This window comes from Lissotriton helveticus, chromosome 12, assembly GCF_964261635.1.
Source record: "Lissotriton helveticus chromosome 12, aLisHel1.1, whole genome shotgun sequence".
NCBI classification, from domain to species: Eukaryota; Metazoa; Chordata; class Amphibia; order Caudata; family Salamandridae; genus Lissotriton; species Lissotriton helveticus.
This window is the reverse complement of record NC_136073.1, coordinates 620,179,675-620,206,352: the sequence shown is the minus strand read 5'-3', so window position 1 is coordinate 620,206,352 and position 26,678 is coordinate 620,179,675. Positions and strand designations below refer to the sequence as shown.

General features: G+C 41.4%; 1 protein-coding gene across 2 annotated transcripts in view; it reads left to right on the top strand.

Moving 5' to 3' along the window:
- Positions 1–25,935, top strand: part of KIRREL1 (kirre like nephrin family adhesion molecule 1) — a 459,284-nt gene extending 433,349 nt beyond the window's left edge. The window contains exons 13-15 of one of the 2 annotated variants that reach the window (XM_078670245.1): positions 705–844; positions 22,451–22,528; positions 24,202–25,935. In XM_078670245.1, coding sequence (XP_078526371.1) covers positions 705–844; positions 22,451–22,528; positions 24,202–24,672 — 689 coding nt within the window. In that variant the 3' untranslated portion in view covers positions 24,673–25,935. The remainder of the gene's footprint in view (positions 1–704; positions 845–22,450; positions 22,529–24,201) is intronic. The other variant, XM_078670244.1, reaches the window with a different exon arrangement.
- The last annotated feature ends 743 nt before the right edge of the window (positions 25,936–26,678 follow it).

Here is a 26,678-nt window from a genome sequence, read left to right as displayed (position 1 = left end):
TTTAAGAACAATATCTGTTCTGTAGTGGCTGAGCAGGGATACAGTGGTAGTTCTTATCTTGTGCAACACTCATCATCCAAGCTCCTATATACTAAAGTTTGAGGTTCTATTTGAAAACATAACAACTCTGACATTTGGTTTGTAACTGATAGCCTGTGTAGAAATTTGGGGCAGACTACAGTGGGTATCTAGAAGACCAATATTCTAGTTTAGCCAATGAGGACCTAATTTAAGTATTATCGACGGGTAACGTATTAAATGTAGCCCTTTTAACATTATGGGTTTTGCTTCAAGGGCATCAAGAAATCTAAATTCACCTACTCAATGTCTATAATTTGAATTCAGGAGGAACACTTACTGCATCATATAGGGGACTAGAGGGAATGATAATGAATAGAATTGGACTCTCAATCAGATATCAAGCTGCAATAGCATTGTTACAGGTATGTAACTTGTTTCGTAATTGCCATCTTGTGTCAAATTGGAGAAGTGCCTTTCAAGACTGCTTGCTCATGATTCTTCTTGTTGGAGAAGCTGCTTTATGTTTAGTCTGCCATTTCTATTAGAATGGACCAGTTTCTTAGAGCAGTAAAGGGGAATAGAGATTGCTTGAAAAGCTTAGTTTCATCCAGATCTAACCCTTTACTGCCTTTTGAATAACTTGCCTTCATATCATATAATAAAAGAAATTTCTTATCTTATAGGCCGCAAGGATGTCACTCTGCGGAAGCTTGATATTAAAGTAGAAACAGTGAATCGTGAGCCGCTAACTCTGCACAGTGACCGGGAAGAGGACACCAGCAGTGTTTCCACTGCAACCCGTGTGATGAAAGCCATTTATTCGGTGAGTGTGATTTCAACTGGGGGAGGGATTTCTTAATTTGTTTGTTGGAAGAGAAGGAACTCGTTAAAGAGGTTGTTGCTCTACAAATCTCTGCCTATATAGATTTTTCCACTTCTGCTCCCCAAAGAAGCCTGGTCCTTTATCATTCCTTCATTCACTGTATACAGCAGTACTCGGATGCAAAAGCTGCTTTGTTCTCAAGAGAATTGAACTAAGGTGGAGATGATCTTGTTTTTAGACTGTGCCCAATATTCTGACCAAGTAGTGAATTGATGTGAATGTTCTGTGCCTAATGGAATAAGTGCCTAATAAGTGACACTTATTCCTACTGCACATACTTTATCAAGTACACTGTTGAGAAATGTTGGTATTATATCCATGTCTTCAAGTGATTGATCCCTTTATCAATTACTACAAGAGTTTCAACATCCCCAAACATAGTTAACAGCCTTCCCATTTTGAATTTTTGGGCATCATTAAGTGTAACTGATCTCAGAACGTCAGTCTTCTGTATTACTAAGCAATCTTACTTTGTCCTGGCTTTTACAAAAGTATATATAAAAAACAATTTTTCTCTGTTGATGTTTTGACCCATTCATACCTACACTATGCTTGGAAAAGGTAAGACTAATCGAATTTTGTAATTTTTCGATGCCCACATTTCCTTGAAAACACTGTTCATTTCCTTCTAGCACATTCAGAAAAGAATATAACCATATAAAGTTTTGCAGGAGATTGCCTTTCCTGGTGGATAGTTTTGACCTTCTCCCATTGTTATGCACCAAAGCAATATCAGAAAAGAAGCTGCAAGCAAAGCTTGGGCGATCGAGAAAAATCTCTGTTGGTCGTGAGTGTGGATTGACTATAGGAGCGTGTGCACTCATATGTGCAAGAAGGCAAGATGGCCTCAAGAGTTGGAATGTAGATGTAGGTGTATAGGAGAGAGGATGAGTTTGAACTCCAGCAGGTGGGAAGGCTGCAAGGCTGACCACAGTGAGTAGGGTATAGACTTATACCAAGAGTAAGCGGAAAGGTTGAACACTGGAGTGGGGGAAGGAGAGTTGCAGGAAAGAGAAACTGACTGGAAGCAGGAAGTAAGTGCATTTCAGGGTTAGCAGGGTGGAAAGATTGAACCATGAAACTGGAGGGAAGTAATTCCTGGAGTGAATTAAGGTAAATGTTAACAATAGGAAAGGGTTAGGAAGACAGTCCTCTGGAAGGCGGGGAGAGGTTGATTCAAGAGACTGATGCGGAAGCTGGTGGCAAAGCCGATGTTGGGAGGCAAGAGGAAGTATAACAAGTGATTGAAAAGAGGCAGAAGGGACAGACGCAGTTCCATACCAGTGGAAACTGGAGATGATAGAAAGGAGAGCAAAATAAAAAGGGCCCATATAGAAGAAGAAAATTATATGGAGGCTTTACTTTGACAAGACCATAAATGTTGGTAAATGGGAATGCACACACTTTACCTTTGTCAAAAAGGATAATCCCACTCCATGTCAGCACACGTGGTTCCAATTATGGGCTTTTCATTCTAAATCATTATATTGTTGTTAGTCCAATAAATTGAGTGTATGCAAACCAAGGTTTCAACTCCCAGAATACATTGCTCAGGAATGGAAGCTTGGTGTCCTGCTAACAGATTGATCCAACGAATAGTGATATTCACAGTGTGTATTCTTGTGAATACTAGACTTATCATGGTGTAGTCTGCTGAATGGTAGCATTCACACTGTGTGTTTTAGTGAATAGTTGAGTTTACATTGTTTCGCCTGGCAAATGGTGATGCTCACATTGTGTGACTGGCATAATGTGGATTCAACACTGCGATTTGACGAATGGGACTTTTTTGCAGGTTCCTTATGAATGGTGGCTTTGATGTTTGTCCTATTAACAGTGTGTGTTCCCACTTTTACCTGGTAAATGGTTGTGTTCATTCTGTGTGATGCAGCAAATAAGTTGTTCATTCTCGCAAGAATGGAGTTAAAATGTGACAGAGGTCTAAACACAGGGATTTGCGAAAATGAGTCTCGCTGTCTGTGATTCAAAAATAAGAACATATGTTTTGTGTGCATTGTTTTCTGTCACAGTTTTAAAGATTCACAGAGCTGTAAAAAATCTCTTCTGATCTTTATTAAATTACTTGTCCTCATGTTATTTAGTTCAAAAGAATGAAAAGATATTTCGCTCGGATTTGAGCTAGTGACATGCAAACTGTACTAAGAGTTCTCCTGCAGGTATATTGACCCACCCAACTAACTTAGCCTTCATTTACTTTGCAGTGGCTAGTTAATCGAGAGTGTCAGAAGTGTGGTTAATACTATCAGGCTATGGTCATGTGTTAAATTCTGCAGCATTGAATCTCTCATAGATCCAGAGGTGGAATTCATTCCACTTTACGAGCTGGGAGTCCTAGGGTAACATTCTAATAGCTGTTGTGTCATATTTAATATATATATATATATATATATATATATATATATATATATACAGCAACAGCAGTTTTCAAAGGCTCCGCATTACATCGACCCAGGAAAACCACACGAATCCAAACGTAGATAAAGGCACAGAGTTTATTAAAAGCTTGAGTCCAACAAAATCTGGCGCGTTTCGGGCATCCGCCCTTGCTCATATATATATACTAGCAGCCCGCCCTGACATCGTCCGGGGGCAATGAGGCTTTATTGCCAACCGCCCGACCCGGCCCCCGCCCGACCCGACATTGTCCGTGTCCCGGAGCCGGAGTCTTACCTCAGCCGCCATTCTTCAGGGCCAACCGCCCACCCCGGCCCCCTCCCGCCCCGACATTGTCCGTGTCCCGGAGCCTTACCTGAGCCGCCGCTCCTCCCCGTGCTCCTGACTTCACTGCCGCTCCTCGCCGCTCGTCACCGCTTCTCCCCGCCTGTCCTCCTCTCCTCCCCGCCTGTCCGCCACTCCACCCCGCGCTCATGTCCGCCGCTCCTCCTCGTCAGCACGCACATCGCGGCCAGCGCTACGTCGTGGCCGGCACTACTTCCAGGGGACTATTTTTTTTATGTAAAATTTTTTAAATAACGTTTAATTTTTACTTTATATAGCCTATGTCCATCTGCACACCCTGACAATTGCAACGATGTATCGGGTGTGTGGATTGGCGCTGTGGTTCCCGAGTTTACTCACCTCAAAGCTTTAAAGTTCTTCCTTTATTATAGTAGTATAGATATATATTTCTCCAAAGCCGCCTGAGTGAGAAGAGCGCATTCCTTAATAGGACAACTTGGTGAATAATATATATATATATATATATATATATATATATATATATATATATATATATATATATATATATATATAAAATATTCACTGTAATACCTTTTCCGATCATTAGAAATAACCCGCAGTTCGCCAATAAGGTGAAGGCCAGAGCGGGTGGGCAGGATGGGGGTGGGGGTTTCGTCAGAGGAAGAGGGAAAATTAATTATTTATTTATTTTCCCTTGTGGTCTCCTGTTAAATCCCCCCCCAACTCGGCCCACCGCTCTTACCTGCATGGGCCGCACCTGGTGAAGGCACACTGATCTCCACTGCCGCACACATTACCATTCCTCGTATTTCTAAGGGCACTTCGCTTGGAACAGAATCCCTTTCAAAGCTCTACTCCTATTATCTCACTTGTTCCGATTACTAGACACCTTCTATGGGTTACTTATACTACCTAGAGCATTACATCTTGGATGGTTACTGTTCTTGGTGTGTAATTCATTTTGTTTATTTTTATTTTCGTCCAGAGTAGCAGAATCAAAGAAGGCATGTTTAGACCCTGTGCTCCTTGTGTAGACAATAGACTTTATGCTGTAAGTTTGCATGAATATTTAACCTAACCTCTGCTAAAGGCATAAAACAAAACCTTGTAAGATCTACTGCACTTTTTCTCCAAACAAGCATTGACAACCATCAGAGTAAAGGGCCTACTCCGATGGCTAATAAATGAGAACGCTTTAGAAATAGTTTCTTCAGGTCTTCCTCTGGAACATAGAATTCCTTCAAGGTACACCAGGAGGAAACAAAAATCTGACAGGGCACGATTTGAAAAACAAGCGCTTACCTCTGGTGAAATCTTCAGTCTTACCTCCTAAGCTTCCATCAGTGGTGCTATCCAATATTGGATTAATATGCAACTCTCCAGAAATGTTGTTTCTTTGCAAGTAGACAGTGAACTGTAGGGTTTGCAAGCAGACATTTGAATGCAATGTGGGGGAAGAGGTGCATTTGATGACCTTGTCAAAAATATTTTATCATGCCTTTCTGCCACTACCCCTCATTCTGGAGTTAATGGGGAAGGTCAAGAGGGAACTGCACCAAGTGGTCCTCATAGCTCCAGTATGGCATCACCAGTATTGGGTAATTGAATGTATCCATCTGCATTTACCTGGGTAGCCATTGGGATCTTCAATCTGGTGAGAGAGGCCATATAGTTCATCGTAACTTGGGATATCTTAGATTGACAACATGGCTCCCGAACACTTGAAATTCCCCACTCTAGGTATTACTTCAGATTGCTGCACTATTCTGCATCCAATCGGAGCACCCTGAACAATCAAAACATCTCTGGTTAAGTTCAAAAGGTTCTGCAAATGGTGCTGCTCTAAAGGCTTGCTTTTTCTAACTTTGGAACTACACCAGGCACATCCTTGTTTGTTTCAGTGAGTTAAATATTGATTGAAACACTCCAATTCAAGTTCAATTAGCAATATCAAGATTGTAGCGCTCTTCAGGCTGTACTTAGCCTCTAGAATCATCAAAGCAATTGTTGGAGGACTTTTCAGATGGTTTCTGCCTATAAGGCACCCACCACCTGCGATGGAAGTGACCACTTCCCTGGCTCAGCTGATAAAACCACTCTTCGAACACCTATGGAGGGGAAACGTTAAATATGTTACTTTGAGGTCTGCACTGTTGCTGGCCCTTAGCATTGACCAGGTGAGTAAGTGGAGTCCAGATTTTCATTATCATGTCAGAGGAGGCTAGATAGAACTCTGAATGGTGGAACCGTCAACGTCCAACAACACCAAACAGGAAATAGAAAAAGGACTACTACTATATTGGAGAATTCTAGACCCAGCCACTAAATGGTGGAATAATGCACAGCATGTAAATCCAAAAAATGTTCAAGTTGTAAAACTTCTCCTATGTATAAGAAATCATTTAGTTTTCAATATTAGTCATATTATCCTTTTCAAGCGCTCAGAGATATTATGCAAACAGATTTGAAATTTGATCTCCAGGTGCATAAAGATTTCTGCCAAAATTACCATGGGGTTCTTAAGTCTTATTTCCACATCTTTCAACAGTGCCTTTCATTAATCTTCATTATATGTTTAACATTTTAACTTAATCATTCAAAGGCATTCAGAAAGTAAAACAATTAGTTTGTGGAATTCAGCATCTCACAAAAGATAGTGTATTTGCCAACAAGGTCTAATAATATGGATAGTTTCAGACATACCGATGTCTGTGCTGGTCATCCAGTCCTGACATCGGTATGGCATCATTCCCTTCTGGAGTGCATCAGCACCGATGGTATTGTATGCAGGAGTTCGACTATCTGGTATTTGAGGGTAGTGACTTGGGAGAGCTACCACACATTTGTGAAGCACTACTGCCCAAATAAGCAAGCCTTAAAAATTCTGCGGTGAGACTGGCAGTCTTTGGTAATTTTTTTGCCTAAAATTAGTCTTTCTTCTTCTGAGTTGAATCCGTGTTCTAACTGACATTGTTGAAAAATATGTGATTATGATTTACATATGAACACTGTTTGCTATTCTGATTCAAGCATGTGAATCTTACACAGAGCTAATGCCGGAGCAGAAACAATTTTGCCTTTAACTCCAGTTCTCCAGTGTTGGTATCTATCAAAGAATCACATGTGAGCTCCCCAAACAGAGATTTTTTCTTATTTTAAACCTTTCATACACCCTTTTAAAATACTGAGAAATCGCGGCCTTTGGGAACCGCATCAATGTACCTTCACCTCAATGATTGAATTGTGTGTCATTACTAATAATGTGATGATTTGGCATCAGGGAATGATAAAAGCATGTGAATCTATGAAATATATCAAAGCTCGAGAACTATATGTAGAGCTAAGTACCTCTATTTTATTATCCATCAGCTAACCTTTTTGATTTTTGATTTTTCTGCATGGGACATATGCTTAGTTTTGGGCTATAAATGTACTCTGTGTCCTTAAGGAATGATTGATACGTTAAAGAACTGACCTACTTACCCACCTTACCTTTTCTAGCACAGAGGCACTACAAACCAGATTTTCTTTTTGCTGAAACTCTTTTATCGAATTAGAATGTTATTTTAGTAACAAGCCTATATAAATATCATACGGTAACAATCCATACATTATAGTACCAACTGTACAGAAAGAAGTATACAACAGAAATATGTGGTATAAGACCCCAATGGAATATCAAACGTAACATATAGGGATAGAAATATTGTATGGGCAATCTATAATACCAGTTTTATTAAAAAATAAATAATAATGAAAAAATAGAAATTAAATGCATAATGAACACAAACACTTAAATAAGAAAGGAAAGACTGAATGGAAAAAGAATGGAAAAGAAAATGGACATTTTAAAATGGATCATTAAGAGTGAGACCTAATCTAAAACACGTAGTTTATACCGTGCCCTCCCAACTAGTCAAACTCTAGTGGCCTCTGCCTTTTGCATCCCTGTACTGCTCGGCTTGGTGTGCAGGTATCCATATGGAGTCTATATTGGTAAATCCTAGCACAAGAAAGTCTCAAAGCTGTTGACTTTGTTTTCTTCAGCAACGACAATGGCAGAGCCTCCTGAGGATAGCCGGGCACCGGGGCGGAGATCGAATAAAGTTAAACCGATCCAAGACGGAGCTTATGGCAGCTTGTCTGCTAAGCTTGTCTCCAGGGGAGGCTGGCAGCATATTGGCTCTGCTCCCAGTAGCAGTGACACTGGCAAGGAGGAATGATAAAAGGGGCATCCTTCCGTATTATCTGCGGCATCCTGGGCATTAGGAGCTTTGAAGCAAATCCACAAAAGCATTAATATTAAACATCAGATGTCAGAGTTACAACACTGTTGTTTGTTCTGTTGTGTTGAACTTGTCATCAGTGCTGGCAGACCACCCCAATGCTTTGAACACACTGCTTTGTGGTTTTCTGCTTCACCACACCTGCACATGTTCAATCTTGCCTCAGTGATGATCACGCGAAAGCGTTCAACATCTAAATAAAGTCTGTTATGCTTTCTTTGTTCCCTACACACGAATGCTCACCAAAGTCATCGAATTTGGCCTTGAAACCAATAGCTGATCAATGCAAATCATTATTAAGCCACATTCAGACAACTCATTTTAACATGTGTTACTGATATTTGAGTGGAAACTGCAGGTCACAGGTTTCAATCCAGGCAAGGCCTGTCCAGGCCTTCAACATTGTGGAGTCAATAAACTGAGCACCGTTTGGTTGATTAAAGAAGCCGGTTTCTGAAGCAGTTATAAGTTAAATATTCACATTGTGCTCATGCCTGTCATCTAGTGGGTGGGCCTGGAACTACAAGTGTTTTCCTTAAATGATCAATATTTTGGACGTCGACCTTTATGCTGGAAACTAGACTCTCCTAGGAAGTCCACAAGAGCCCACGGGGATCCACATCTTTGGGGCTATTTTCTGATTATTTCTTTAGAGCTTTGGGCTATTTTATCAGAATCAGGCATTCCAAATCATTGTAACATTATTTACAACTAACTGCATTCCAAATCCACCCAGCATTATTTCCAATGCGAAATCATGAGCATGAACACATATTAGGAAAATGACTCAACTGATGGTCAGACTGCAAGAATATCGACTTTTAAGTAATGTGCAACCAAAATATTGTGAAGTTAAGGTGGCACTGCTAAGTATGTGCACCATGACAATATATATTTTGGAGTTAAAATCGGTAAATATATACACACACTTACCTTCACAATATTCTTAATATCATATTGTGGCAGCACAATAATTTTGTGCTTAATGCTTTCACATCCACTTTGACAAAACCGTCATCGAGTTTAGACCATTGCTGTGCAGTGGAGGATTCCGGGGATGATCAATAACCACATGTTTGCCCTGAAGGCCTGGCTGTACCCTGTGCCCAATTCAGTGTGTTTTTTAGCAATGACCAGGAGATGGCAAACTGCATCCTCCCTGGCACTCAGCCAAAGGTTGCAGTTAGGTCCTTTTTAAGAGCTGCTTTTGTCAGGAGGAATCCATTCACCCAGACTCTGATGAACTGATTTAATCAGAGTCTGGACTGCAGAGCTACTGTACATTAATGCCAGTTCAAAGTGCCCTGCTGCTGTGATGCAGTCAGATGTCCTGCATTCAAGGTGGGATGTAAAATGTCTGCAACGGAAGTGGGTTGTTAAAGAAGGCAGATCAAAGAATATCCGCCTAGTTGTGCTGTGGAAGATCAAACGAGGGAATTATATTTCCAAATCACTTTTTGTAGAGAAAGAGAAAATGGGAGTCTAGGTTGAGCCCTGGTGGTGTGCTTAATAGGTAATAGGAGAGGGGTGGAGTGCAGAATGATGACCACTACCAGGCAGTGAAGGAGAGATTGGAGGTGAACCAATCATGTGCTTTTTCTGCAATGTTGGGAGGGAATTGAGGATTTCTGGCTTGTGTGGATGACTGAGTTGAATGTGGCAGAAAGTTCAAGAAATATAAAAAAACGTAAAACGTAAACGTGGTTTCTTATATAGCGCACGTATCACCCCCGCAAAGGGGTCTCACGGCGCTTGCTTAGGGAACCCGTCCTGGTATTCCCCTGTGAGATAACCCCGGCAGGGTATCCACAAGGTGAAAGCCAGGCATCCCACCGCGAGGGGCCGTAGTGGAGATTAAGCAAGCTATTGCCCAGAGTCGCAGAGTGTGAACCCGTGAGTCGAGTAGGCACCGGAGCGAGAATTATTGAGTCCGTGGAATTTTTAGCCCAAGACCCGCCGAGGCGGGGAATTGAACCCTGGTCCAGGACCGATCTCAGCTTCCAGGTCTGCCGCCTCTAACCCCTGAGCCACACTTCTCCACAAGAGCTGATTAGACAGGATACTCTGAATTGCCTAAGCACACGTTTAAAAGTAGATGCCAGATCTCTCTCTACTCCTGTTTGTGAAATTAAAGACTGGCGGGGGTAATTTTGAGTTGTGATGGTGAAGTGTTAGTCCAACAGTTGCGGCACACATGCTTCCCCTTCCACACTGGCAATCGGAACTCTGCAGCATTTTGAGTTTGCTGCCAATGCTTAGAAGCCATCAAACATAGGGATATGTCAATTTACCTACAATCCACCTTTTAATGTCATTCAATTGGCATGTTGATGATAGTAGCCCACTATCATATGGTATGCATGAGTGTGGTATACCTCTTTCAGGACACACCAACAGCATTAGGTATAGACAGTGAGGCCTTCAAGCTAGCCCTGTTTGCTGTCTGACAAGACACTGTTTTAAAGTGGTTCCCCAAACTTGCAAGGGCTATGCTATATGAAACAACGCTTCTTTGATGCCCCCTCCTCCGGAAGACCCCTCCACTCAATGTCACAACACTCTGACAATCTACTCCATGACACTCTGCGGAACTCCTTCTATGCCACTCCACTGTACTCTTATATGTGGATGATTGTCGCACACTCTCCTTGAACTATAAACCTATTCCAACGGTATGTGTGCAGCTCTGCATTAATACCTGCTAAAGTATTGATAAACTGTGAATTATGGCCTAACACCACATTGGCTATTAGGACTGCAGTGCGCACTACCTTAGTGAAGAAATTCAAAAAAATTCTGAAATATTTAGAACATTTGACCAATGTTATATCATGTTATAACATTTATTTTTTCGTCATCTCAAATCATGAACACAAACATATTCAAATTTTCATTTTTTAAACATATACATCAATATTCACAAAATCATTAGAACCACCACCCAATGCATTTCGGGACATCTTGGTCCCTTCGTCAGGGGTTCCAGTAGTCAACTGTAAAAGTAACAAGGAAACAATATGAAAACGATGCCCACTCGCAAACAATAATCACAATCACCATGATATTTTAACATTAAATATCTGCTAAAGCGTTCACATGAATGTTGTTTATACACACACTACATGTGTTCCAAGCTAGTATCTTCTGAAACACGACATGTATACTCAAGCAGCGTGCAAGAACTCATGTTAAAAAATGCCCAGCCACCAAAAAGTGCCAGCGTTAGAAAAACATACCTCGCAAATATTCGGAGAGTTATTTCTGAAAATAAAAAATCCAAAACGTCACTTCAACCACTACCAGCAAAAAGTGACAAGACGATCACCATTGTTATACTAACTGACCGCTCACCTTTTTAACCAATATTGACTCTTAGTCTAGACAGCCAATCTCGTGGTCAGATGCTGACTCTGAAACAATGTAATGACTGAAATCAGTACCATGTACCTTAACTCAACAGTGCCTCATGCATATGTTCGCCGCCAATTGCTTACCTCTATTATGACGGTAAATCACAACGAGAGTCCGTGTATATAATCCTCGGTGCCTACAAAACGTAAAGGTAACATAAATACCTTTATAATATTCCCCGCTCATAACCTTTACCAAAGTAAAAACCCCCTCGCGTACCTCTACAAACGCCGAGTGCCTTTCCGAATCATCCGCCTAGCTGTCTGATGCACTTCCGTGTCATCATTCACAGCTTATACCAATCACTGCCGGTCTATTTCCTAGACATAGATGACAGACTATGCTGGACTACAACTTCACAGTCAAGGAACTACAAAACAGTCCGCTTATCACCGCGCTCATAATGTAACTCTCAATACCTTAATTTTCGTCAATCATGCCAAAGACCCCCACATGTTCGTCGGACCGTCATCACTGATGACAAACAGCAAATTACTCACTAACCGCTAGTGTGTCTCTAGTCAACACCAACTTTATCGACAATAAAAATTCAACAACCCACTGTCTAAATAAACCTGCTACACCGTGACACAATAGAAGACAATGAAAGGAAAAAAGAAGAAAAGGAGAGTTAGTGTGATAACATAAAATAAAATAAAATAAACTAAATACTTCCTACCTGCTATTTACACCTAAACATGACTATACAAAAAGTGACCTGCCTACTATTTACATCTTTTGCTGCCACAATCAGTATACATTACTTTTAAAACCTTTGAGTTTAGTTTCCTGTGTGTAATGTGATCATGTGATTTTATCGGATTCCTTAAGGCAAACTGAGGCTGTCCTCCTGCCATAATTATTAAAGAAAACAACTAAATTCAAATTTGTCATTAAGCCCCCCTGGGGTCAAAGTTTGGAGTTTTTTGATCCAGAAAGCCTCTCTCTGGAGGAGTGCCTGATCATTATCTCTGCCTGCATGCCGAACTACTGCTTCGATTATCTGACATTTCATCTGCGCGATGGTGTGTCGCTGTTCAATCCAATGTACTGCCAATGGAGACGTGCGATTTTGATTCCGTATCCTACTCTTATGCTCTGATATTCGTGTTTTGAATTTCCTTGTGGTTTTGCCAACATATAATAGCCCACATGGACATTTAATGGAATAAACTACGAACTCAGTGTTGCAATCCGACGTGTGGTATAATGGGATTTTTTCACCAGTTCTAGGATGTAGTAATGTGGTCCCCAATATCATATTGTTGCAGTTGTTGCAATTCCAACATTTCATAGTGCCCCGAAATGAGCCACTTTTTAGTTTGGCTTTTGCTGGTTTTGTTAAAAATTCTTTCAGATTTTGGGCTCTTGAATATGCGCATAATGGTTTCTCGCTGAACAGATTACCAAAATCTGGTTCAACTTCCAACAGTTCCCATCTATGCAGTAGGATTTTTTTAATGTCCCTCGAGGCAGATGAATACTTTGAAACAAAAATCATCCGGTTCGTGCTAGTTTTTTCTTTTTTAGTCAATAGTGAGCTTCTTGTCATGTTGTTTACTTTGCTCAATTGACTGTCAAGTATTGGTTCTGGATACCCTCTTTGCATGTACCTTTCCTTTTGTTGAATTAAGGATGCAGCACAATCCGTTTCATTCGAAGAGATCCGTTTGATCCTCATGAATTGAGATGTGGGTAAATTGTCTATTAGATTTTTTGGGTGAAAGCTGGTATACAACAATGCATTGTTTCTATCAGTTGATTTCTTAAACAACTTGGTTTCTAAGGTTTGCTCCTTCAATTTTACCACAACATCCAGAAATGAAATTTCATCATGATGAATCGTTGAAGTGAATTGTATCCTTGGATCTATTTGGTTAAGACGGGTGATGTTACTCCTGAGTGAATCTTCAGATAGACGCCAAATTAAAAAAATGTCATCGATATAACGTCGAAAGACGTTATATCGATGACATGGCACTTCTTCAGGAAGAGGGATCAGACAGCCAGAAATGTTTTGTGTTACAGTTACTAGAGTTTTGCCTTATGAACAGTTATTTTGAGTGGCAAGATGTCTTTTACAATCAGATGAACGGGACATCTATGGGTTTTCCGGGGGCACCCATGTATGCCAATACCTTCATGGCAAAATATGAACATGACCATATAATGTTGGACTCACAATGGCAAGAAGGTCTTGTGTTCTTTCGACGTTATATCGATGACATTTTTTTAATTTGGCGTCTATCTGAAGATTCACTCAGGAGTAACATCACCCGTCTTAACCAAATAGATCCAAGGATACAATTCACTTCAACGATTCATCATGATGAAATTTCATTTCTGGATGTTGTGGTAAAATTGAAGGAGCAAACCTTAGAAACCAAGTTGTTTAAGAAATCAACTGATAGAAACAATGCATTGTTGTATACCAGCTTTCACCCAAAAAATCTAATAGACAATTTACCCACATCTCAATTCATGAGGATCAAACGGATCTCTTCGAATGAAACGGATTGTGCTGCATCCTTAATTCAACAAAAGGAAAGGTACATGCAAAGAGGATATCCAGAACCAATACTTGACAGTCAATTGAGCAAAGTAAACAACATGACAAGAAGCTCACTATTGACTAAAAAAGAAAAAACTAGCACGAACCGGATGATTTTTGTTTCAAAGTATTCATCTGCCTCGAGGGACATTAAAAAAATCCTACTGCATAGATGGGAACTGTTGGAAGTTGAACCAGATTTTGGTAATCTGTTCAGCGAGAAACCATTATGCGCATATTCAAGAGCCCAAAATCTGAAAGAATTTTTAACAAAACCAGCAAAAGCCAAACTAAAAAGTGGCTCATTTCGGGGCACTATGAAATGTTGGAATTGCAACAACTGCAACAATATGATATTGGGGACCACATTACTACATCCTAGAACTGGTGAAAAAATCCCATTATACCACACGTCGGATTGCAACACTGAGTTCGTAGTTTATTCCATTAAATGTCCATGTGGGCTATTATATGTTGGCAAAACCACAAGGAAATTCAAAACACGAATATCAGAGCATAAGAGTAGGATACGGAATCAAAATCGCACGTCTCCATTGGCAGTACATTGGATTGAACAGCGACACACCATCGCGCAGATGAAATGTCAGATAATCGAAGCAGTAGTTCGGCATGCAGGCAGAGATAATGATCAGGCACTCCTCCAGAGAGAGGCTTTCTGGATCAAAAAACTCCAAACTTTGACCCCAGGGGGGCTTAATGACAAATTTGAATTTAGTTGTTTTCTTTAATAATTATGGCAGGAGGACAGCCTCAGTTTGCCTTAAGGAATCCGATAAAATCACATGATCACATTACACACAGGAAACTAAACTCAAAGGTTTTAAAAGTAATGTATACTGATTGTGGCAGCAAAAGATGTAAATAGTAGGCAGGTCACTTTTTGTATAGTCATGTTTAGGTGTAAATAGCAGGTAGGAAGTATTTAGTTTATTTTATTTTATTTTATGTTATCACACTAACTCTCCTTTTCTTCTTTTTTCCTTTCATTGTCTTCTATTGTGTCACGGTGTAGCAGGTTTATTTAGACAGTGGGTTGTTGAATTTTTATTGTCGATAAAGTTGGTGTTGACTAGAGACACACTAGCGGTTAGTGAGTAATTTGCTGTTTGTCATCAGTGATGACGGTCCGACGAACATGTGGGGGTCTTTGGCATGATTGACGAAAATTAAGGTATTGAGAGTTACATTATGAGCGCGGTGATAAGCGGACTGTTTTGTAGTTCCTTGACTGTGAAGTTGTAGTCCAGCATAGTCTGTCATCTATGTCTAGGAAATAGACCGGCAGTGATTGGTATAAGCTGTGAATGATGACACGGAAGTGCATCAGACAGCTAGGCGGATGATTCGGAAAGGCACTCGGCGTTTGTAGAGGTACGCGAGGGGGTTTTTACTTTGGTAAAGGTTATGAGCGGGGAATATTATAAAGGTATTTATGTTACCTTTACGTTTTGTAGGCACCGAGGATTATATACACGGACTCTCGTTGTGATTTACCGTCATAATAGAGGTAAGCAATTGGCGGCGAACATATGCATGAGGCACTGTTGAGTTAAGGTACATGGTACTGATTTCAGTCATTACATTGTTTCAGAGTCAGCATCTGACCACGAGATTGGCTGTCTAGACTAAGAGTCAATATTGGTTAAAAAGGTGAGCGGTCAGTTAGTATAACAATGGTGATCGTCTTGTCACTTTTTGCTGGTAGTGGTTGAAGTGACGTTTTGGATTTTTTATTTTCAGAAATAACTCTCCGAATATTTGCGAGGTATGTTTTTCTAACGCTGGCACTTTTTGGTGGCTGGGCATTTTTTAACATGAGTTCTTGCACGCTGCTTGAGTATACATGTCGTGTTTCAGAAGATACTAGCTTGGAACACATGTAGTGTGTGTATAAACAACATTCATGTGAACGCTTTAGCAGATATTTAATGTTAAAATATCATGGTGATTGTGATTATTGTTTGCGAGTGGGCATCGTTTTCATATTGTTTCCTTGTTACTTTTACAGTTGACTACTGGAACCCCTGACGAAGGGACCAAGATGTCCCGAAATGCATTGGGTGGTGGTTCTAATGATTTTGTGAATATTGATGTATATGTTTAAAAAATGAAAATTTGAATATGTTTGTGTTCATGATTTGAGATGACGAAAAAATAAATGTTATAACATGATATAACATTGGTCAAATGTTCTAAATATTTCAGAATTTTTTTGAATTTCTTCACTAAGGTAGTGCGCACTGCAGTCCTAATAGCCAATGTGGTGTTAGGCCATAATTCACACTCCACTGTACTCTGACACACTACTCCTTTCTACTCCACATTATTCCATTTTGCTCTATGCCATTCCACTCTACGTCACAACACTCTAAGACACTGACACACCACTCTGACATTCCACTCCACTGTACGACACACCACTCCACTCTATCCTGACACTCCTTTCGATGCCCTTCCTCTCGATGCCCCTCCATTCGATTCCCCTCCTCTCGATTCCCCTCCTCTCGATTCCCCTCCTCTCGATGCCCCTCCTCTCCGTGACACTCCTCTCGATGACAAGCCTCTCGACGACACTCCTCTTGATGCCCCTCTCTCGATGCACCCTCCTCTGGACGCCAAAACACTCTATGGCAATCTACTTCATGACAATCTACAATGCGCTCTCTATGCCTCTCCACTATACTCTGACACACTACTCCTCTCTACTCCACTTTATTCCATCCCACCCTATGCCTCCACTCTGACACGCCACTCCACTGTGTGACACAACACTCCACTCTGATACTCTCACTATATGCCCCTCCACTTGATGCATCTCCACTCGATGCCCCTCCACTTTATGCCCTCCACTTTATGCCCCTCCATGCCACAACACTCTATTCCACTCTGTCATTTTGCTCCACCCTGCGACACTGTACTCCACTCTGACGCTGCACTCCATTTAATTCTACACTCCTTCTACTCTACACCCCACTCTACTCTAAAAGATTCTGCTTTACAACACACTCCTCTACAGCACTCTAGTCTACAGCACTTAATGGCTCTGTAAATGCATTGGAAAAGCAAATAGCTCTTGCACAGGCAAGACCTATTGGCTTTGCCAATGCTTGTTCTCATTTACTGTGCTCTAAAACAGGTACTGTTAAAAAAAAAAAATACATAACGACTACTCCTCCAATCCCCAGTGTAGGCAGTTCAAAAGACCACTGTAGCCCAGAATTTAGAATTTTTGTAGCTATTGTTTGTGATTATGTGCATCATTCTTTATTATTTTAGGTAATGGTATGTGTATATTTAATTTTATCATTCCCTATAGTCGTACAGGCAGATTGCTTTGGCTTCACAAGCCTTCTCTGGTGCATATGTGTCTTGAAACAGTGAGCAACGACACTCAACTAAAGAGCAGGTTTGGTAATTCTGTGGCCGCACCTTGCAGTGGAACCACAATTTAGTCTAAAGATTCTGGGTGTTTGTCAGATATAGGACTTTTAGATCCCCACACATTGTAAGGTTGGGGGTATGTCATTTTGAGTTTGTCCACGACAGCCGCTGCGGCTGATATGACAAAAATGCAAAAGCAGTGAAAGAAAAGTCAAGTCAAATAATGGTTTTCTGCTTAAATCACTTGGATATTGAACAACACCCAGTTCTTTAGACACAGAACCAGGAGCATACCCCATTGTAAGGTCAATCAAACCGGTCTGCTACCAGTACTTCATTTGAGCTAGTGGTTTCCGGTGAAGGCACCTACACCTTATTGTCGACACTGGCACGTAAATATGGCATTTTGATCTCAAAGCCAACCCCAGGTAAGCTATCTTGAGCTTGAGCTTGCGGAATCCCGACTGCAGCAGCATCATTTTCAGAATATTTGTCTGTCTAGCACTCGCATCTTCAATCCTAGGTGACGTTGTAAGAGCAGGATTAGTGGTATGCTGTTGTTTATCTGCTATATACAGTGGGTTCATCCCACAAGTGATTGGATCGAGAAGGCAAGACCATGCAAGAAAAAAAAGATAACTGTACCCTAGCGATCCTCACAGAAGACCATCACTGGCCTAAGAGAAACCGTCTGTCCCAAAAGCCGCCTCATTCCTGTCAAATATCTAGTGACACTCAAGAGCTTTGAGGCAGCCTAACTGCTCAACATCTAAGACAGCAATGCCCCCCACCCCTGTCTTTCCACATAGTTGATTGACATAATGGCGGGTGAGTGGATGGGTGTGTGTGCATGTGTGTGTGTGTGTGTGTGTAGCATATACATTGAGGGCAGTCGCACACAAAACATTGTCCTAAATAGGCTGATACCATTTTTTCTTTATTGTACTGTATTGGTTTTTCTCTTTAATGGCCAGGACTGGCCGAATACAGATTTATTGAATTGACTGACAGAGTAATCCCAGTGTTTACTGCGGTAGGAATGTATATTTACATACCCTGTTGTCAATACTACGCCTTTCTTGGGGATCTCTGGTTACAGACAAGTAACTTGTTCTTCTCTTTGGGGGCTGGCTAGTCACTAGTTTTGAGGGAGTTGAGAATTAAGCTTAGCTTTCAATCACCTTCTCTTCGGCCAAGTTAGTTTGACTCAAAATCCACATTGGGCGTATGTGTAGGCCCTTACTTTGAGGTTCGGTGACCTTGTTAGATGCCAAACTGATTAATCAGTTGCTAAATCAGATCTGCGTCTTCTTACACAGTGATACATGGTATTGTTATGCCATTTCGATAGGTGAGCTACAATTCTGAAAAAACAGGCAATTTCTTTGGGTGCCCGTTAACATGTTTAAATTATCAATGCATTTTGCCGCACGGCAGTTTGCGTCTCAGTGACATGACAATTCAAACTAGTAACATTTCACAGTTCTAATGCAAGATGAGGAAATATGGCACAGTGGCTCTAACTTCAGCGTCAGGATACACCTCAGGGTGACAAGCACGCTCTACAAATAGTGATTCATTGATAGCTGCCAAATATAGACCATGGGGATCCAGGTTCGAAAGTCCGCCTTGGCTAGAAAAATCGCTTAAATCCATGTGCCTTAATAAAGGGTAAAACACGTGTATCCTAGTCTTCTTTAGTTGCAAAGCGCTTCAATGCCCTCTGACCCAGTTCGTGCTATAAAAACGGTAAAATAATAATAAAATAAAGAAAAAAAAGTATGCCTTCACAATTGTAATGCAGGACAGTTTTCTTTTTCCATTTTGGATTTGCTTACCAATTTGAAAACAGTTCTGAATCTTGGCATGCCTAATGATAGCATGTTGAATTGTTCCAACATAGCTCATCCTTCAATTTCATCACAAACCATTCCTTGCTCACAAAGTTATTTTTTTTATCACTTTTATATTTCCACTTTCCCCATTTCCCAACAGACTTCCATTGCTGCATAGAAACATAAATGATCCCATGCTTGTCACGTAATAAGACGATCAGCAATGTTATTGATTTTAGATTTGCTCTATATGTTTACCTACTGTAGATTTGAAGATACTGCACAAGACCGTTGCATAGTAACTTAATGCACATTTCATCCCATCAGGATGTATCCCTAGGTCCAGAATGAGCAATGGCTTGTTAGTCAGGCATTCTGTGGAAAACATGACCATGGCTTGTCAGCAGCTTCAGGGACAGAAGTGTTTTCTGAACCCCCATCACAACGTAAGCGTGCATTGTGTTGCTCTAGCATTCCATGTGTGCACATTTGCTCAAAGTTCTGCAATGCATTGTCCCACGAGCAGCGCATGTCTTGTTCACGTGAAATCACTGGTCGCCGATGTGGAACCAGAGCCTACATTGGCTCCTTGTTGAGGAGAATGTGAAATTCAAGTTCTTCTGCGGTAGGATCATCAGAAACCCTCCGGCACCTGGCTTCTACTGCCTGCAGCCTACCAGACAGCTCAGTTCCTCTGGAATAAGAATACAAAGTGCATGAACAGGCGCACGCGGGGACTGAACTGTCCCCACAGAAGGACCATGCCAATGGAACACTGCCATCTGTCAAATGTTCTCAGGAAGCCTTATCCATCTTTAACATGATCCTGTGAGTTTATGCTGTCCCAAGCTTTCCTGGACTTATACCACTTCCCCGCGCCCCATTTGTGCCCAGATTATTATAACTGTGTTGCATGCATCTGTTTCCAGACTCCTGTGCCCTCACAATGCCTTTGTTGTCATTGCTGCTATATTTATTTTTCTTGTGATTGTTGTCCCATTAAGAATGCTCTAAAGCTGGATCCTCAGACTATTCTGTATGCACAATGCCAATAAATAAATCCATTTGAAACAAAATGAGTGTGTGCAAAGAGTTGGACTTGTTGGTTTTCAATGTGCACATGTTTACATTTTAAAGTGGGTGCCATTGTTCTTGTCTTTAAAAAGTCTACAAGGTTCTTCTGTCCTGGTCTGCTTGGGTAAAGCATATAGGAGTCTGCAGACGTTCATAGGCTTTGCGCATGTTCTATTATAGTGGCTGGCACAATCCTTTCTTGCTCTAGAATGTCCCACAGTGTCTTTGGGATTTGTCCCACAGTGTCCTTGGGGTTCTATGTTCCTGAATACCCGTTCAGTCATAGTTAACGTTGTCAAGTGCTCAGCTGGACCTTACCCTTTCTTTCCACACTTTGTCTTTTTCAGCTGTTTTCTTTTCAAAAGACTTCTGACTTCTATTTGTTTCAAGGAACAATCACTGTCTTTCCCGAAGTTACGCGCCATTAAATCTGTGTTGATCCCTAGACTGTTCCCCAATGCATCCCTTTTGTACCCTGTTTCTCAGCAATAACCCTTCAATTTCCTTTAAGGTGTGCCCGGCTTGTAGACCGATTACGAGTAATGATTGTGTTTACTAGGTTGCTTCACTGGTTAAGTAGGCAATCACCTGGTATTTACCAAACTGCGTTGGTGCCTTTTCTTTCTGTTCTGTGTGGCTTCCACAGTTACCAGCTGAGTCTCCTCTAGGGTTAAACACCAGCTTGCACTCTAAAAGCTGCTGCTAACCACAGTCAACTTCCTCACTTGTAATACATCCATTTACTCGGATCCCTAATCAACATCACTCCTATTGCACATACACATGCTCGTGCGCACACCTCATGTGATGAACTAAACGACCAATAAGCATTTTTATGGAGCTAGCAAGAGTGACTTCTATCAGCTCTGGGTGCAACTGGAAATTGTATATTTTTGGGTTTGGAAGGAAAACAAAACCTCTTCAAGGTAATATGTCACTATATCGAGGTCAGTAGACTATATTGTCTACCACTACTTCAAGGTAAGGATGTATTTATGATTCTTAACTACACATCTGCACACCTTGAAGATGTAGTGGAAGTCAACCTACTGGATGCAATATTGTTGTCATGCAGTGCATCACCTATGATAAAGTGACACCCACTTGTAGTTATTTCTCCACCTTCATTAAGAAAAAGGAGGTGCACAGGTCCATGGTGGTAGCTGGGTCTTATTGCCATAGTTTCCAGCTCCCAGGCTCTCTTGAATATTTTAATGACAGTACCAGTCACAAAGCAATTACTGGTTGCATTGTGGATCATGGTTTGGACCTAATAATGTCAGTATCTTGATGAACACTGACCACAAATGGATTTATTAAATATTAGAATTTTCATCCCAGAGATACTTCCATGGGGAGTGGATTCACCAGTTTTGGCTCAGGATAAACATAGTAACCATAGTATGAACTCACTGTGCAGATGGTGTAGAGGCGAGTGCATCGGATGGCAGTATTGACTTACAGTCCATACAATAAGCATGTTTGATTGATGCATGCCGAGGTACATATTAATACTGCGGGTCAGGCCACTGAAGGCAGTTTCAACTCACTTGTAATTTTGCACTGGGAGATCTTGCTGTCCTGTGCAGTACGCTGCAACATTGAGCCGAGATGTTCAGTTCTTTCCCATGAAATTCCGGTCTTCGAGTGTGGAGAAAATATTAAATGAAGCAGGTCATCTGGAATTATCACAACAGAATTTTGTCAGAGGGTGCAACATTTCGAAATTTGCTTTGTCTAATCACGTAGACATTTGGAAAAATATTGACATTATGCCTGATGTGATGAGATGCTAATACACTATTTAACTCTACGTTTTTGCGTGAAATGCATGATCCTGTCAATTTAAAAAAAAAAGAACAAAAAACACAAAAATCTCTCGGTTCTGGTTTTTTGCATTTTCCCATGCTCACATGCTATATTTTTATTGTGAATGACTGCCTAATGACGTGACTGACAGAATGGTGTAATTCTGGGAATTTTGTGTAACATGCATAACCCAAAATTCTGAAAAATATGCTAATTATGCTGGCATCATTTAAATTTCGACCAGGCCTAATTTTAATGCTGTGAATTGTTTTTGTATTTTCTGGGGTGGGGAAGGGATCACTTGTGTGTTCCAACAGAAATACAAAGGATGGAAAGCAGCACAGAAGCCGATTAAAGGGGGAAAATCATCCCAGAGCCTCTTGGGCTGGATCGCTGATAGAAAGATGACCCATACTGTCAATGGTTTCTGATCTTCATTTCTCTTTTCTTCCTGCAGTCCTTCAAGGATGACGTGGATCTGAAGCAGGATCTTCGCTGTGACACAATTGATACCCGTGAGGAGTATGAGCTGAAGGTCAGACATTTGATTTCCAAATTAATTCTACTCAAGGATCGATGGTCCACCCAAGATGATCTGCTGTGCTTTAATTGTGTCTCATAATATTTTATTTACTGCTTCATACTGTTCTGGTGATGTTTCTGAGCTCTCCAAGTAAAAGACATTACTGTTTCCCAGTTTAATTGTTCTCAATTTACCCGCCTCTGCAAATGGAAGGCTGAAGCAGCCTTCTTACGGTAGATTGTTTGACATGCTGTTCACAGCAGATGTCTCTGGCAACTAATGCTTAGAACCATCTTGCCTCATGAGTGGTAGCACCAAAACCGTACACATGACCAGAGGCGTTTTGGGCTCTGTGTAATTGTCTAAGGAGCAACAAGTGAGCACACTGGGGTGGAAAGATTGGGAGGACATCTGATCTTCCCTTCCAGAAGATATCTAAGCAAGAGCATTTTATCTCATAATGACATAGCTTTTATGCAGTCCGCAGCACTCCCTGCAAGACCGCTTCCCTTAGCAAGGAATACTTCTCTAATAAACGAAAATCATACCTGATGCTTCCAAGGCTGTACTGCTCTCTCACTCAGCTGCCAACCCAAGATTGTCCTGAAGCTTTGTAGTTGATGGAATAATCAACTCAGGGAAAAGGCAGTCGGGATAGCGTGGGGCCAATATTTTTGTGCTGCCCAACAAATAGCGAGGCCTGCTCCGTAGAGATTTCAGTTCAATTGTCATTGGAAGGGTATACACCTGTTACAACGCATTTTTTACTCCGCACTACCATTACAACGCGACTTTTACTCCGCATACCGTTACAACGCATTGCGCTGGGGGGCGCTGTAGGATAGGGAATAAGTTTAATTTTCTATCCAACACCTTCCCTAGTGTCCACGGGGACTGGTGTTGGAATAGAAAATTATACTTACCACTATCCAGCGCCCCAAGGCGCTATGCGTTGTAACGGTATGCGGAGTAAAAGTCGCGTTGTAATGGTCTGCGGAGTAATAGTATGCGTTATAACGTCATACATCCCATTGGAAGTGGTTTAAGTTAATTGGAAATGGAATAACTCTACCTGTTGTGCTTGTTTTTTAATTGTAAACCTTGTCAAATGTCATAAAATAAACTGTTTGAATTTCTTTGCAGATGAAGGACATGTCCAGCCTCTGCGCCTTCATTTCCCCCTATTCCCACAAATTACTTTGCAAGTTATTGCCTCACTGTTCTCCCTTTTAAGTCTGCTCCAGCTGGGGAATTGTTAAAATAGGTCCAAGAACTGAGGGAAAAGGGATTGTCGGTTGTTGGAGGGACAGTAAATTGTAATCCTAGTTTTTCACTTCGCACAGAAGCAAAGGAATGAACCTGTGTGCTAGAAAAGATTGCTAGAAGTATGTGTCCTGCATTAGAAGGCAATGTAAATAGTTTTTTTCTATATTGATTCTATAATCAACGCTAAATGACACAACATTTAGCTTACCTGCACGCAAAATCTGTCTCTTGGATGTTTTTGCATTTCACAGATGACTTAACATGCTATTTCACTCTAATTGTATCTTGCAAACGGCTAATTTCCTACTTCATTACATCTCGCTGACTGTCAAAAGAATGCTTCATTAAATATTACATAAATAAATGATGTTCTTTGAGTATTGCATATACTTAACTAACAACCTCTCCTATGCTTTCAGGACCCCACCAATGGCTATTACAACGTGCGAGCCCATGATGACCGCCCCAATTCCCGAACAGTTCTTTACAATGACTATCGTACAACAGGACCAACGAGGTACGAAACGCGGCCTTCTTCTCGCCTCTCTCATTCCAGTGGCTATGCTCAGCTTAACACCTACAGCAGAGGCCCTACTACCGAGTACACTGCAGAGCCTGCTCCAGCAGTGGCACCAGCGGCAGCAGATACTACCAGCCAACTCTCTTATGAAAACTATGAGAAGTTTGGGCCTCATGCCTTTCCACCAAATGCTGGCTACCCAACTTATCGCTTGGGATACACACAACCAACTACACCCAATATGGACCGAGGAGCATACGACACTTATGACCCTGTGGGAAAGTATGCCAGTGCCACTAGGTTTTCCTACACCTCCCAGCATTCAGACTACGGGCAGCGCTTCCAACAGAGGATGCAAACACATGTCTGAGGAGTAGAGAGACTCAGTCCCTCCACGGATAGGCTAGAGTGGGTACAGCAAGGAAGGGGAGCTGCTTCCAGGACTGCAAAATGTGAAGAGAGTGGTATGAAGGAACACCGGGAGTTGGATAAACAGTCCTCTCAATTGTCCCCTGATACTCAGGGGCAAGCTGTCTTCACCATAGAAGCTCCCATGAATCATTGATTCATCGCCCTGTTGACAAAAGCCAAGTTGTGCAATCAAGACTGAAAGTTCAACACGAGGTTTGCTATTTTTGAGCTTTCCTTCAAACACCGTTGCTTTTACCACTTGTTATGAATCCCGTGATGGACCTGGAAAGGCTTCAGATAGCCACAGACACCCTCCAGGACTGAGCTGGATGCCCAGATATCATTATGCAAATTCATCTATCCGTAAGCGCTTCTGTCTCCTCGTATCTGAATTTTAGCCAGCGCCGTAGAGTCAATGTGAGGCCACTACCTTGAAAAACTGAACTGCAACCAATAAATAGGTGGAGGCTGACACATTAGTGTTCCCAGCGGTCCTTACCGTGTGTGATGGTACGCCTCACTGCATGTTCTAAGTCAGGCAGGAAGCAGGAGTAGCACCAACTATTGTGTACACTTAAAACATGACTGTCCCCTGGGGTCCATGGGTGTGGGGAAAAAGCAAAGGTATCTAGCAGTAATCATGGAAGCTTGAGCAATGTTGCAGCTGAAGAGATTGGGCACAACCCATGCTGCTTTCTCACTTTGTAATGTGCTAATTGTGCACTCTTTCTTGTGGGCCACATGCCCTGTTTTCAATTTATTGACAGGATTATGAGAACTTGAAATGAGAAGTGAAGAAGAGTTGACCGCAGTTTTTACACACAACCTCTCAGGGGAATGAAATGCCTTAGTTATGTCAGACAGTGAGCCAGTGGGCCATCAAGGCATGGGTGTGAGTGGTATTCGTGTGCATCTCCCAGTTTGAAAGAGTCTCGATTTGGTGGGCAGGCTGTCACCCAGCTTGCCTGTACTCTTTTACACTTCCTTGTCTCAAAGCTGTCAAAAGGATTGCTGGGTATGCAGGTTTTAGGGTAAACATGAAGCACCTTGAGTTCCAATTGCTGCAATGATTCTTGGCTCTCACACTCAGACTGTGTTGGTATTTGACCAAAGTTGAGAGAGGAAGCAAGCTTGAGAAAGAAACAAAGAAGTGGCCCACAAAGCAGCCATGTCTTGAATAGCATCTTAAAGTGAAGCCAACCATCCAAGTTAACAAAAAAAAGAATTGCCCAGCCGATCACTTTTTGCATAACATGCAAGATAGAAGCTCACTCTTGCTTGCTGACGGTTTCTGAAGGAGTGTCGCTAGTTTTGTACAGAGCACTAGGTTTACAAAAGAAGTTTGTACTGTCTTATAATTTGCTTAATGGGAAGGGGAAAAGGCCTGGAAAGGGAGTGAGCTTCTTGTTTTCAGCCTCAAAGTGTCCTTCGTTGGATCATAGATCATAGAAGGAAATTTGAAAGTGGACGTCTTAAAATTGCCAAGTATCTTCCACAATAATATAACTTGTTACTGCCCATTTCTTTTATCGCTATGGGGTGTTGGATTTTTGGTTGGGATTTCAATGAACCTGGCGAAGAAGTGTTGGAATGAGTAGGAAGGGGGTTAGGGAACCATGGAATTGGGACACACAGTTGAGTAACTGATGTTCCATCTGCGAATGGTGGGAATATTTATGGTTCCTTGCCTGCGCACTTTTATTATGTCCCTGTATAATTATTATTATTATTTGTTTTATGTAATGTTTTTTCCTTGAAAAGACGAATCACAATCCCCTTTTACCTTCTACTCCCCTGTGCCTTGATATTGAAGCTTTATTTGACCGTTTATTTTTTCCATTATGATAATCTCCCCATAAGGAGTTGGCCTGTATTTGTAATTAACAGATTTTATAACCCTGAAAATGGCAGTGTCATGCCGACTATCTAAAGATAGGTTCTGCCAAAAAAAGTAGGGAGTTTCAA